Below are 15,465 nucleotides of genomic sequence, written 5' to 3'. Positions count from 1 at the left end.
GAAATGTCTGAAAAATTAAATTGCTATATAATGGTCAATACTTTAGTGTAATCTCACAGCTTGCCAAAATTTAAGTGAATGTTTTGGCCAGAATTTTTGTGAAATATATCCAGTATAGTGAGATCTCACCAAAATTTCTGTGGAAGTTTTGGTCAAACTCAAAAAGAGATAAATAATGCCATCACAGATCAGGTTTTATATGCAAGAAAGAAATTGAGGACAAGAAAAACCTAAATCTTTTTTGAAATGTCTGTCAAAATAAAATTTACTATCTATTGTAAAAATTACTCTGATTATTTTTCATTGATTCCAATCATTCCTAAAGCATCATTAGGTTGTTTAATCGGAAGCAGATTTTGTATAAGATGGTGTGGAGATTTTAAGTAGCCTTTTTTAGGTGTATTTTTATTTCCAGGTGAAAATTTCAGGCATGATTTTATTTCAGGCAGAAATCTCAGATGGGATTTTATTTTGGGTGGATTTTCATTTCAGGCTGAAATCTTCATGGAATTTAGTTTTAAGTGGACATCTCGCTCAAAATTCCACCTTAAATCCACCTAAAGTCCGCCTAAAATTTGCCTAAGCTTATCAATATGAACAGTTCATGGAATAGGCAGATAACGCTTAAAAAAACCCACACAAAATCTGCCTCATATTAATGATGTGATCATGCATCTATATTAGCTCAGATTGTGAACAACTCATGAGGCTACATTACTATTCAGATTTTGAACACATATAGCATAACAGCTTGTATCATCACGATCTCAGAGTTCAGTTGTGAGTGGCATCCACTCATATTAATGATCTGGTGTTTTATCATATTGGCTGTTGTCACTCTACAGACCATATTTCTGAACAAATTGCTGTGTAAACTTGTATCATCTTAGACGAGTTCGGTTTTGAGCATGATCTATGCACATTAATGAGAATCCAATCTAATCAGATTATGAGAATTAAACATGCAATATTTTGGACATTAGTCCAGTGGTTTAACCACTGAGCCACTGCAGCTCCCCTGGCTGGAGTTGTCAGAGGCTTCCATGTTCTGGATCAGGAGGTGAGGGGAGGGGGATAAGGGCAGACTGTGGAATGCATGCTGGCTGCACAGATTAACTTCCCTGACATTGCAAAGTAAGTGCACTTGTGTACTTTAAAGATGTGGTTGTGAACACTTTCTAATTAGTTGGGAATCACGGCCAAATCCCCAGGGTAAGGGAGAAATCCAGGGGACAATGCTGGTTATATAAATGGCTTCTCCATATTATGCCAATACAGTGATATTATGTATATGGTCTAGGAGAGAAGATACATCTCACCAGCATTAATTAACAATACAGCAGTTATGTGCTCCCAGCATTTCTTTTTCCTCTATAGTTTCATTTCTTATGTGATTTGTATTCAGAAGCTGACATGTCAACTACCTAGGTGAGTGATATCAGAACCACTAGAGCCTCTTGTTTTAATTTGTTACACATTTGTTAGCCTTTTGGATGTGTACTTATTTTGAAAACCTTGTTTGCATAATTGGTAAAGAAACATTTGAGGTACATATAGAATATTTTTAAGCCTGTTTCCATGGCCTTGCATATATATATATATATATATATATATGGAAAGTTCCTGGCAGCTTTCTCATGTACCTGCATTGGCCAAGCCCAAGACTCGAACCTATACATTCTGAGGCATGCAATTTAGACCAGTTAACTACCTGGTGGACCCTTTGTATTATTGAAATAAAGAACAATCAAGTTTTGGGTCAATATTTTAAAAAGCTGATTTCGAAGAAGAATATTTTTGTCATGATCTGGTTCTCTCAACTTGTTCTGTCTTTAATTTAGCCTTAAAAATCTTTCAGGTGAAATTTGGGACACCTAAAAGGTAAATTAATTAGAAAAATGAAAACAAAGAAAACAGTGATATCACAAAATTATTTGCTACTTTTATTCATACATATAATTAACATATGGTAAAAAAAGAAAATGGAGGTTATTCTAATGCAAATATGAGAAAAGTTTGGGAAACTTAAGAATCTAATGGTATATAGTGTCAAATATCATGCTATCACTGATAGTAATGATGTTTCTCTTATTTCAGAATCGCATTTTCCAGTCAACAAATATGTCAATGAATGTATATTTGTGACCGCTTTAAGACACACAGTTGAAGAGGCAAAAAATGCACAGCAAAAACTGGATATTCATCGACTCAGTATAGGAATCAATGCAAACATGAATGCAAGACTTGAGGGATGTCCAGGTTTGGGTGGATTGCCAGTCCCAGAAGTAATCTCCACTTTGACTAGAGCTCTTTATTTTCCTTGTGGATTGAAAATTTAGTCAGTTGTAAACTTAAGACATTGCAGTTCTAGTTTACCTGTTAAAGAATGAAATGAGTTTATGAAATAACCCCATATTCATTGTTTGTCTGTCATTTATTGTCTTTTATTCATGAAACAAGTCGGCCAGAGATTGCTGACATCATCTAAATAGTGTATGCAGGAGGAGTTGGCTAAGAAATCAAGATCACTAAGTGCTTTTTATTTTGTTCCATTGCTGTTAATTACATGTTATGAAAACATTTGTTGCAGTTAAACTTGTCTTGAGAAACCTCTGCTATGTGTGACCACCTGTAATTTATTACCACAATCATCATATATGGATTGATTTTGTTACAGTAATGCACTGTTGTGACCAGCCACCTGCAGAACACAACCAGCGGCAATGATTTTTAGGAAAAATAAAAATTTCAACACTGCTATGAATGACAGCATCACAAAAACTGATAAAAACCATTGACCTTAATTTAATCGATTCTATCCTCAACTACTTAAGCGGGTCAGCAGGCACAGTGAAAAGAATGACCATATTGCAAGAACAGAGATAAACACTACTGACCTTTAAGCCCTTGTTAACACAAACATTTGAAAGGGTTTGTTATAAGCAAAAAGATAGTGAAGTTTGGCTACCAGTTTCTAAAATCAAAAGTCATGCAGGTAGCACTGTATGCTACAGACTGTGAACCAGACTAAAATACATGTCACTGACTGCCATTGTAGCACCGAAGCCATATAAATCAATTTACAGTAAACCATTCCTTCTTCAAAGGAAGCCATCAAGGAGGCATGTATTGGTCAATTCATAGGTTCATATTGTTTCTTTATCTAAATCGGCAAAACCTGCACACCACTGTTAATATCATAACGAGTAGACTTCTTAAAGGACTTTATTGTAGCGGTCACGTACATTGCTTGGAGTCGGTCCATAATGCCTAGAGGTCTTTGTATTTTGTCATTAATAAGTGATTATTGTTTTCTTATTGTGATTGTCACTCTAAAATGTTCATGTTCTCTTTTTATTTCTTTAATTTTACAGTTTTTAAACAACCACGTTGAGCCATTATCTTTTCACCGTAGCGAAACCAGTTACACCCTCGATTTTTTTAGATGATCTATGTTGTCTGAGAATTAAACTTTCAGCTTCTGTTTCTCAGTAAATTTATGTTTTGTTTCTGGAATGGTTAATTCTGTTTTTTTAAAATATATTTCATTCACTGGTAATTTAATATTCCACCTTTACCCAAATCCTGATCAAAAGAACTGTAGTGCAGTTGATACACAGGATGAGTAAATTATAATCACAACTACCTATGCAGTTGTTCTACTACATTTGAAATAACTCTGAAATGTATGGACACATGATGTTAACTTGTGGACAGAATAAATAAATGTTACCTTGGTTTCTGTAATTCATTTGTAAAGATATATCTACTTAATTTTTAAATATGATTATGAATGCTACATATGTAAATCTTTATTGCTGTATACAATTATTTTCAGATGAAATAGTGCAACATGTTACCCAAAACTGAATAAAGAAGAACATGCATGCACAGCAGCTGTGGGTAGTTTTCCTTTTTAAGCCCTGTTGAATTTTGACCTTGAAAACTGGTCAACTTGCACAGTCCTGTTATGAGAGACCACCTGCCATTGCAGGCCACTTTTGTTGGCAGAAGGGTTGATTTCTCAAGATAGTTTTTACTGTACAAGGTTTTTCTCTATATTTTATGTCTTGAGGGCATTTCATCATCATTTGTTCTACATTGAAAGGCCTTCATGCTTTCTTTCTAATTTTGTCACATTTTCTTGCACATTTTTTTTTATCTCCCCATATTTAATATGGGAAAATATAACCATTGTTTTGCCCATCTGCCTGTACATGAACATATTTGTTTCTGGAGCATAACTCACAAAACATTTAAGCTGTGTGTATGAAACTTAGTACACTTATATTTGACAAGTGGTTCAGATGTACCTTTGCTATTCATAATTATTCATTTCAATATTTATGTTTTTTTCTCTTCATTTTTCTGTTCATCCATTCATTTTCTACACTTTCTTTTTCATGGTAAAACTGCAAAATCATTTAAACTCACTTTCCTGTAAACTTTCTAAATACAGATTTGCTATATATGAATCTTTCTCCTACCATACATTTCAGCAAGGTAGGTGATATAGATGACTTCGTTTTCTTGGTACCTCTCCCTACTCCCACCCCATCCTGCCCTCTCCCTACCAATGTTCAGCTTACAGGCTACCTAGTTCCACAGCTGATTGGATTGATAGATTTGAGGTGCAAATTCAAAAAGCATTACTGAAGGAAGATTTAGAAACTATCATCTTAGGTGATTTTAACATTGACTACATGGAAACTCCACCATTAACATGGATAAGTAACTTTGAAACTTACAACTTTACTCAATTAATTAACACACCAACAAAAGTAACAGATAAAAGTGCTACTATTATTGATCATGTCTATACTAATAAACCTGAAAACATAAGTGAAATTATAGAAAGTGGAGGAATAAAACTAAGCACCTGATAGATAAGGCAAAAGAGAACTACTATAAACTGGCTATTGATGAAAGTAATAGTACCAAGACATTGTAAAAGCATCTAAAAGAGCTGAACCCACCCAGGGACAGTTGTCTTCCCCAATGACTTAATCAAAATGAGGATATAGCAACATCTGTACAAGACAATGTGGAAATGTTCAACAATTTCTTCATAAGCATCTCCACTAACAGTATTCAGAACCAGACTAACATCCCAATTGAACTTGATGCTCTTCTGTTATTTATAAGAGCTAAAATTCCTGATGATAATTATTTTTCAATAGCTAATGTTAGTGAGGCTGATGTTTTTGATATGCTAATAATGTGAATATTAATAAATCCTCTGGATTGGATGGGATCGGTCAATGAATTCTTAAAATTGCTGCACCTGCAATAATAAAGTCACTAACGCATATCATAAATTTAAGTATAATGGTGGTAATTTTCCAGAAGCATTGAAATGTACAAAGGTTACAACTATCTTTAAAAAAGGAGAAAAGGAGGATCCAGGGAATTACAGACCAATATCAATTCTACCTGTATTGTCAAAATTAGTTGAAAAGCATGTAGCCATTTAGGTCTATACATACTCTCTATTTCATAAAGCGCAATCAGGATTTAGAAAGTACCACTTGTGCCAAACAGAACTTACCAAATTAATTGATATTTGGCTGAAGGAAATGGATAATGGACAATACGACTGGGATTGTTTTCACTGACTTCAAGAAAGTCTTTGATCTTTTTGATCATGAAATTCTGCTGCAAAAGTTGAATTGTTACAGGTTCGACAATCCTTCTTTAAACTGGTTTAGATCATACATAAACCAAAGGTCTCAACAAGTAAGCATTGGCAATATTAGCTCTCAAACTCGCACTATTCATTCAGGGGTCCCTCAAGGCTCAGTTTTGGGCCCTCTCCTCTTCCTTATCTTTGTCAATGATCTACCATTAAATAATGAATCCACAAATACAGATTTGTTTGCAGATGATGCAGCCTTGTATACATCTAGTTCTGATACTGAAGTTATCCAAATGAGATTAAACTCAGACCTTATTAGAGTCCAAAACTGGGCACAACAAAATAGGATGGTAATTAATGAAGGTAAAACAAAATGTATGATTTTGGGGACATCACAAAAGCTACACAAATCAGGGAACCCAGAACTATCTCTTGCAATAAATAATTGCCGTACTCAGCAAAATCAAGAAATATTTACCTATAGAAACTCGCAATCTATACTACAGGTCATATATTCTTCCAACAATGAATTAGTGTTCAAATGTATGGGGAAACTGTGCTAAATCTGAGCTTGACATGATTTATAAACTTCAGAAACGAACAGCAAGCGTAATTTTAGATGCATCTATTGATCATCCCTCAAAAGCATTATTTACAGAACTCAAATGGTTCACAGTATATGACAGGATAGATTTTCACAAGGCAGGTTTTATATAAATGTCTACATGGAACTGCACCAGAGTATCTTCAGGCTTTTTTCAACACAATACCAGTTGAGATCAATATCACATGGAAACCTTCTACCATCAAAACCAAGAACAGAACAATTTAAAAAGAGCTTCCAATACTCTGGTACAGTTATGTGGAACAAGCTTCCACTACATGTAAAATGTGCTGAATATGTTAGAGTATTTAAGAAGAGATATCATGAGCATGTATGTGCTTCTAATAGATAATGGAATTTAGTATTTTAATACTAAACATGTTAAAATAAACAGTAATTATTGCTATCTTCATATAATGTGCATCATTATACTCTCCTTAGAAGGCCTCAAGGGAGAAAAGTCCTTGACTAAGAGTCACCCTCTATAAATAAAGCATTATTATTATTATTATTATTACCCCTACCACACCCTGCCCTGATATGTAATACTTGGGGACTGAGCCTGTCCATCTTTTCATTTTCTGTGCTTTCATTTCCATAGTAACCATTTAAACTTATTAGATACTAATCCATTCCCTATGTGCCTTTTGCTGCTTACAAATTCTTCAGTTGGCATATTTTTTACATTTCATCCATTTCTCTGGTCCAGATATCTATACAAAATTTAGTACCACATATCAGACTCATGGTTCAAATATCTGTATGAAATTTAATATACTGAAATTTAGTACACATCATACTCGTGGTCTGGATATCTTATGAAATTTAGTACACACATCAGACTCATGGTCTAGATATCTTATGAAATTTAGTACACATTAGACTGATGGTCTAGATATCTTATGAAATTTAGTACACATTAGACTTGTGGTCTGGATAGCTTATGAAATTTAGTACACACATTAGACTCATGGTCTAGATATCTTATGAAATTTAGTACACATTAGACTTGTGGTCTGGATATCTTATGAAATTTAGTACAGACATTAGACTCATGGTCTAGATATCTTATGAAATTTAGTACACATTAGACTTGTGGTCTGGATAGCTTATGAAATTTAGTACACACATTAGACTCATGGTCTAGATATCTGTATGAAATTTAGTACACATTAGACTCATGGTCTGGATATATTATGAAATTTAGTACACACATTAGACTCATGGTCTACATATCTGTATGAAATTTAGTACACATTAGACTCGTGGTCTGGATATATTATGAAATTTAGTACAGTACACATTAGACTCATGGTCTACATATCTGTATGAAATTTAGTACACATCAGACTTGTGGTCCAGATAATTTTTTTGCTATTTAAAAATATTAGTTTTAATAGCTATATTATGTTTTTGTCTGCTTGTTCAATCGTCCATCCACCGTTACAGTTTTCATTTCTGGTGCAAACCTCATGATGATTTTTTTTGTTTTGGGGTCAAACACCATTTCTCAGCACAAGATAGGCTAAATATGGCAGCCTGTATCAGGATTCACACAGAATTCTGAATGATAAATTCAAAGACTTTTCCCAAACTGTCGAAGACCACAAACATAGATTTCCAAGACATATTTTCACTAACATTTTGTATACAAGTTATGTTAAACAAGAAAACAGTGAATGCAAAATACTACAATATTGTTTAATTTTGAAATTCAAACTATAATTAATCAAAAGAAAGAAACCAGGAAAACTTGACTACATCTGAATCTAACAACCTTGGGTGATTTTATTTGTGATTATGGAAAGAAATTAAAATGTTTGGGTTTATTTCAATTTTCAAAAATGACTTTTAAAGACCTCAGGGTAATTTGCTCAATCTTCCCAAACTTTCAAGGCCTGGAAAATGCTACCTCATTTTTCCCAAACTGTCAAAGACCATAAGAACCCTGTGTATAACTGGTGGCAAAAGAACCCGGGAAGACCCCAGTATTAAGCACCACCAACCCACAAGAAGCTACTGGCAGCTTTCTCACATACCCACATTGACCAAGCCTGAGACTCGAACCAATGTGGACGGAGGTAATATGGCAATGATCGGTAAAGTCAAGTGCTTTAGACCACTCAGCCATCTGGGGCCCCTCGTGATGATTATCATTTTCCTGTACTCTTTCTAAATATAGATTGTCTATCTATGAAATCTTCAACACAATTTTTCTCCTACCATACATTTGGTCAGTGTACGTGATGTAGATGACTACCATACATTTGGTCAGTGTACGTGATGTAGATGACTACCATACATTTGGTCAGTGTACGTGATGTAGATGACTACCATACATTTGGTCAGTGTATGTGATGTAGATGACCTCATATTCTTGATTCATCCCCCTCCACCCAACCCTGACATGTAATACTTGGGGATTGAGCCTGTCGATAAATCATTCCCAGAGCATAATTCTTAAACTGTTCAAGATATTGTAACCAAACTTGGTATACACATGTCAGACAAGTTGCTTAGGTTAAATTTTCCACATTAAAAATGTTAAATGTTACCATAGGAGCAAATGTTTAGCATACCGGTAAGTAAGTATATAAAGTGAGAGTACTGCACCATAATGAGCACTTGCAATCAAAACAAGTCACTAAATATTCTATGGAAATTCCAAGACTGCATTGTTGAAAAAACTTCACACAATGGAATCTGATCTTTGTAAGCTCACATTCTTGAGTATATACATTTCTTTTCATAAAGTCAATGATTTCTTCTTCCTGGGGGGTAATCCGTAAGAATCTAAATATTTCACACTATAATCATTGGGAAAGCAAATGGCTACCCATTGGGTTCCTGGTCACTGAGTGTCATCTGCATTGATGACATGGGCTTGAAAATCGTTAGGTTTTCTGTATGAAAGTTAATTTTTAATAACACCACAGGATTCCAAGATGTGTATGAATTGTAAGTTAGAAGGTAATGAAAAGTTCTGTCAAGTAAGTGGATGAATAGTGGGTACTCTATTGCAAGAGAGCTTCAATATATTTTGTCTCAATTTTGTCTCAAGATAAGGGAGTTAAGGAATGGTTGTACAAGTCTTTATACCACTTTCTCGAAGTTATTCTCTAGTCTATGCCTCTCCCAGATAATCTTCTAACTTTTCTTCTGAACTCGTCAGCTAACATTTTGTCGTTTGTAACTAATATGATTGATTTCGCATCCATAATAATGTTCCATGGTTAGGCCTGTGATTCTCTCAGTCAAGGGGACTAAATGTTCTTGTGCTGGCCATCTTGACAGCATGACTACTTTTGGCTTCTTCTTAACCTGTGGTTTGTGACTGCTGTGGTTGTTATTGTTCTGGATAAAAACATCCTCATTGCTCATCTCCTAATGTTCCGTCTTTTCTTTCTAATAGTCTAGGATCATTTCTCTCAGACTATTGAATTCCAGAGTTAAATTCTAGACACAAGATGATGTGTACTGTGCTCACCAGCAAAGTGAAGTTCATATAAAGTTGACCAGTTTTATAGGGAAATGTCTCTCATCACTACCTTGGTGTGAACAAATCCCCATATCCTCACATACAGACATCCCGATATCAGCACTCCCTTACCTCATTTTAGCATGCTTGCCATTATGCTTGGTTTTAGTGAAACTAGTGTTATGAAAAAAATAGGATGAATATGACAGATAACCCCTGGCATTTATGAAAACTTAGCAGTTTTATGTTCATATTGCCCAAATAGACAACACGGAAAATATTGTGGATAGAAAACAAGACACGTTCTTGTAGGTGATTCACATGGAAGGCAGCTCTATTATGGAAGGCTGACCATTGCCTTTAAATCATCAAGCTTGTGCAGTCTTTGTGATGGCGTTATTTCATAGTGTTTGATACGAGTCCTTGACAATAGAACATGCTAGTCAAGCTCTTCTCGAGCTGCGCAGGCACTGTTGCTGCCCCTTGAGAAAAGGCTGTTGTGTACTGATGACAGAATCATGTCAGTTAGTGAGGTTGCTGTAATAAATGTGTCCAGTTTGCATCACTGGGATTCAATGCTACTTTCAAAACATTTTAAACTTGGCAATAACAACACTATAAACATCCTGGGCACTGGATTTTACTTCATTAACCACCTCGGGATTCAAAGTGAGGGATCATGGACATATTTTAAATCTGTGTAAATGGGGTCTTAATTGTACATGATGGAAATACTGCCATTGCAGCTAAGGTCGCACATGAACTTTGTGTCTGTTTGCCAATGGAGACATCATCATGTGTGAGGGCCTCAACATCAAAGCACAGATGGGACTCTATACGACTGAAAATGAGTAAGCACATTCAGCATGCACTGAAAAGGCTTCCGCTGCCTCATCAAAATTACTAATTAGTTGCTGCAAACCTGGTGTAACCTACCACATGGAATGGAGTGGCTTATCTTGTTTGCCAACAGAAGCCGCCATCGCACCTCCTGGTAGGGACCAATATATGTTAGATAGAAGATGTGGGATATCACAAAAAAACAGCCTTCTTGTTAGAACATTTGTATTGCTTCTTATGTACATTGTCACTACTGGGGGTAAACACTGCAACTTCCTCAACATGCTTTTTCAGCACCTCATATAGAACAGCAGCATCCATCCTTAAGTACAACATGAACCTCAGTACACCACTCCCTTAATAACTCGTGCCCTGATAACTCACGAACCCGCTTATAACACAGGGTCAGGCGTGGATCCCACTTTTTTAAACCAGAAAATACCCAAAAAATTGATCCCTATTTGTTGAACTTAAAGAAAATTGCTATCAACATTAGTAACAGAAACTCTGATGCATTGCTTGTTTTATCGTCAAAAACGGTAGATAGGACCTGGAAATTTTAATCAACACTATTAAATATCAAATTTAAAAATAAGTCATATAATTTTTTACATTTTCTTTCCAAACGACATTCCTAGTATGCACAATTAATGATATGTAAGGAAATTTCAATCAATGAAAATGTCACTTTCGTCGAGTGGAGGCAGTACTTTAACCGATTCGGCCCCGATCCCATCTGTAGGCGTGATGAGGCTGTACCCTACTTCAAAGCTCTGCAGCATCAAGGCCATTTAAGATATACCAACATGGGTGGTATTAAAAGAAAGCAGACATAGCTCTAAAATGATATCAAATAATCTGGAAGTTCTAGTTGCACTACAAAATACAGAGAGAAAAACCTCATTTTTTGGACCCGGTTTTTTTTCACCCAAAATTCGCTTGAGATCAGAATGTGATTTTGGGTCCGGATTTTAGACCTTTTGGCCGCAGATGTAAGGCATACCAGTCTTAACTGCACACAGTCAGGTGAACCTTTGCAAAAACTAGGATAAGGTGGGTATTTGGAATAAATTGCGGTCACCAAATGAAGATGATGGGTCCATTAAGCAAAAAGAAAATTAAAAAAATAAAAAAAAATAAAAAATAATAAAATAAAAAAAATCCCTTCTGCTCATGCGCAAGCAAAATAACCAATGGAAAATGATGTTTCTAATACAACTAGGCATTATTTTCATGGAAAATCTGTTGAAAACTGCTGTATTATAATGTATTCAGAAATAGCCCCCTGAATGTCTTTCCTACGCACATTTCAGGCAAAAACGACAAAAACCTCTGGGGCCGAATGAGTTAATGGGTGAATTTTCGTGACATCACTAAATCAGAATATTACTTATTTATTTCATCATTTGTGAATCAGTATTGCACGTAAGTTACAAAAAGAGCCATTCTTTGACAATTTCTAAGAAATTTCCATAAACTTGACAAATAAATACAAATTAAATAATTTTTGTATCTATTGAAATTTGTGTTCTAGTTCTATCTTTTAGTTCCTTTTAAGTGTAATTGTCATAAATGGAATGTGTCCTCTTGCAATTAGAGGTAAAATGCATCAATCTACTATAACAGCTGTCCGCGAGTGTTACTCTGAGAACCTAATTAAGTGCAACCGTGTTTTGATAACTGATTTCTGGAAGTATTTGTTGTATTGTTGCACTGAATTAAAAGCTGGCCTCCTTTGTATTAACACGTTAATTATGTCTTTTGAATCAAAATAAAGGAGTTGGAATAAAAGAAAAGTTAAGGTACAAACATCCTACAAACTTAAAATCTAATGGCCCCGGTCTTATGTCGGGTGAACTCACTTCATTTGATCAATCGAACACTTATAAATGTTATTGTGTATGTAACAGAAACTACCTTAAATTAACTGACACTTTCATAACTGTGATCAAAGATAACAAGGCAGCCAAGTGAAATGAATACTTCATAAAACAAAGAGGTTGATTTCACAGATATGGACCATTGTGGGCAAGCGAGTTTCAGAGAATTCTTGAACTGGCACTTAGAGATATCTTCAAGGATGATTGGAAGTTTAATTATTACTGCCAATGAAACCATGACAACAATACTGTACTAATTGAACAATACAAAAATCAAGTTTCAACGTAGACGATTGTCTCACGAAATAAATGTTGCGTGTTTTTGAGAAAAAGGAATTTTGTTTGGTGGTGTATCAACAGTTAGTCTAGTTCCCTGCTAACAGACTCCCGAGTTGGCAGGATAATATTAAACACCACTACAGGAACCAGACTCATCAAGAAAACAAAAAGCAGTGACATACGCGTGAAGGTTGTTGAAACCAATTGGAACGATCTTTCATATGTTGGACATTTTGAAAATAAATGTTATTTAAACAAAATAACATACAACTTCAATAGACAAAGCGTGTTATTAAAAATTATTATCAACGTGATTGTAAAATGAGGATTCAGTCAATGAACAGCCCAGTTCCCTAATGAGGCTCATAGCCACCCCACACAATTCTCTCGCTGTCAAAGCTATTTTTTTCTCAATTTTTGAAGGTCCCTCAGTAATTTGCACCTCGTTTATAGTGCAGTCTTTGTTTGTGGACCCCGTTGTGCATGAGTTATCGAGGGAGAGGTGTAGTAAGTCATGTCTTATCAGTGTTAATAGCAGCATTGTGATTCTCTACAACCACAATGCACCTTGGTTTCAATGGCTCTCAAATTAATGCTGATCCACACACCCCAGCAGCTGAGTAAATTATAGTTCCATAGACAGTGGGTGCTGCCTTAATATCAATGCAGAATCCTGATGGAATGTGTTTTCCAATTTATGTTGATCATAAATACTAATTAATTTCTTTGCAATGTTTATTTGGTTTCATAGTACTTTCTTAATAAAAATGAGTTACTAAAGAAACTTTTAACTTACGATTGTAGTTCCAAACTTTAATAAAAGTCAAGTAATTTTCCTGATTAGTGATTACACATTTACTTCTGTTTATGTATTTGTTCATAAATAGATGATTATGGGATTCTCTTTCTTTTTCTGTACTTATAATTCATCTTGTGTAGTTTCTCTAATCACTTCGCTCTCTCGCTGTCTTTTCTCACTATGCTCATCTACAATCTTGTGAACATTTACTGATATACTGTATGTTAAATTCTTTTTCAGATTTATCAACATGGTTTATCTGTATTGGACATTTGTGAAACCATTGTTTATAAGTAAAAGGGATATATTTTACTGGTCTGTTTGTATTCTCATGTAGGAGAATTAATTCAAATTATCTATATATCTAACATTAATATGGATTTTTTTAATGTCACCCCCTCTCTTATTAACTATGTGGTGTTCCTCTCATAATATGCAGCCTGTTTTACTAAACAACCAGCTTGTATTAACACTTATATCCTGTACGGCATTTCGAACAGTCCATCAACTTTTGTACATTTAATTTGTTTGATTTAATGTTCTTGCTTTGTGAAACCAGTTTCAAATGAGTGACACTTCTGTTTCTGTTTCCAATGTGTTGAATTGTTAAAGACAAATTTAAGTGAATTTTCAATTAACCAAAGTATTGAAATTTTCAGTGACCTTGACCTAAAGATTTAGGTGTTTTTCTTCTGTATTTAAAAATATATTTTTGATCTTGCTGTGACTATTAAAGGCCCGTGATAGCAGTACACATCGCAATAAATCGTCTTGCTGTGACCATTAAAGACACGTGATAGCGGTACACATTGCAATAAATCATCTTGCTGTGACCATTAAAGGCACGTGATAGTGGTACACATTGCAATAAACCATCATGCTGTGATCATTAAAGGTACACGATAGCGGTACACATCGCAATAAATCATCAAATGGTTAAATAAAGAACTAGTTTGTCTCATTTCAGTCAACAAATCACACACATTGCACTTCTTATCATTTTTCATACAATCCAGTCTTTATATACCATCTATTCATAACAAGAATCACTAGAAGGGTCTGATGCTCTACTGAGTGAAAAAAAAAAACAAGTACAGTATCCAAGATAGGACAATTTCTTCCTTGTAACTGTTGAATGTTGAAATCACCTGATATTCTTCAGCTATAACAAGATTCTGATGGACACTCCATGTTGATAGTACTTCTGTTTGGATGAATAACAAGATTTTTAAAATGGCTGCCATGGCACTCAATATTATGTGCTTTAAAGACCACTGTCCACCTGTTAATGTTACAGCAGTAGATACTGTAATAATGTCAAGATATAATCAGTATATCATATAATATTTTCTCTCCAATAAACATAACAATAGAAGGGCAAATTAAATTGTTTCGTGTTTTTTATCTTTCATTATTATTTTAGTTTTGTATTTTCAAGTTGTTATAACTGAAACAAGGTCACATTTTAAATGGTTTCAAAAATACACCAGGGTATGATTTAAATAGATTCAATAACCAGAGTATTAAATAGTCATCAGACCTGCCAACTCTTACGATATTGCCTAAGTCTTACGAAAATTACCCTTAAAATATGGACTTATGGCATACAAGCAAAAACTACAGAAAAAAATCGTTTCCGAAAAATCCGGATAATTGGTTCATCCGTGTTTTATTTGGATCCGGGTTTCATCTTAGAATTAGTAAAATTAGTCACAGAACCAAACTAACTTTACAGCAGCACCCCAGAAGTTTCAAACTGCACCTATTTGTTCATGCAAAGTGTCTGCATGATCAAACTGTTGATTATAGATTTTTAAAAACGGCGTCCAGAAGGCGATGCATGTTAAGACGGAAGGGAAAATAAGCTTCTAGAAAAGTGTTAATAATCAACACAGAAGAATAAAAAGGAGTATTCAGATTCTTGTGAATGAAAGGTGGAAAGGACACAAT

General features: G+C 34.7%; 1 protein-coding gene across 2 annotated transcripts in view; it reads left to right on the top strand.

Moving 5' to 3' along the window:
* The window catches only part of LOC149780026 (caspase-6-like), a 41,322-nt gene extending 37,426 nt beyond the window's left edge, over positions 1–3,896 (top strand). For both annotated transcript variants that reach the window (XM_089936781.1, XM_089936780.1), the window contains one exon: positions 2,098–3,896. In XM_089936781.1, the coding sequence (XP_089792907.1) occupies positions 2,098–2,339 (242 nt within the window). In that variant the 3' untranslated portion in view covers positions 2,340–3,896. The remainder of the gene's footprint in view (positions 1–2,097) is intronic.
* Positions 3,897–15,465: the final 11,569 nt, after the last annotated feature.

The sequence above is a fragment of the Sinohyriopsis cumingii genome, chromosome 16, assembly GCF_028554795.1.
Source record: "Sinohyriopsis cumingii isolate HCF-2022 chromosome 16, ASM2855479v2, whole genome shotgun sequence".
Taxonomy (NCBI): Eukaryota; Metazoa; Mollusca; class Bivalvia; order Unionida; family Unionidae; genus Sinohyriopsis; species Sinohyriopsis cumingii.
The sequence above is the reverse complement of the archived record's forward strand: the minus strand, read 5'-3'. Positions and strand labels throughout refer to the sequence as shown.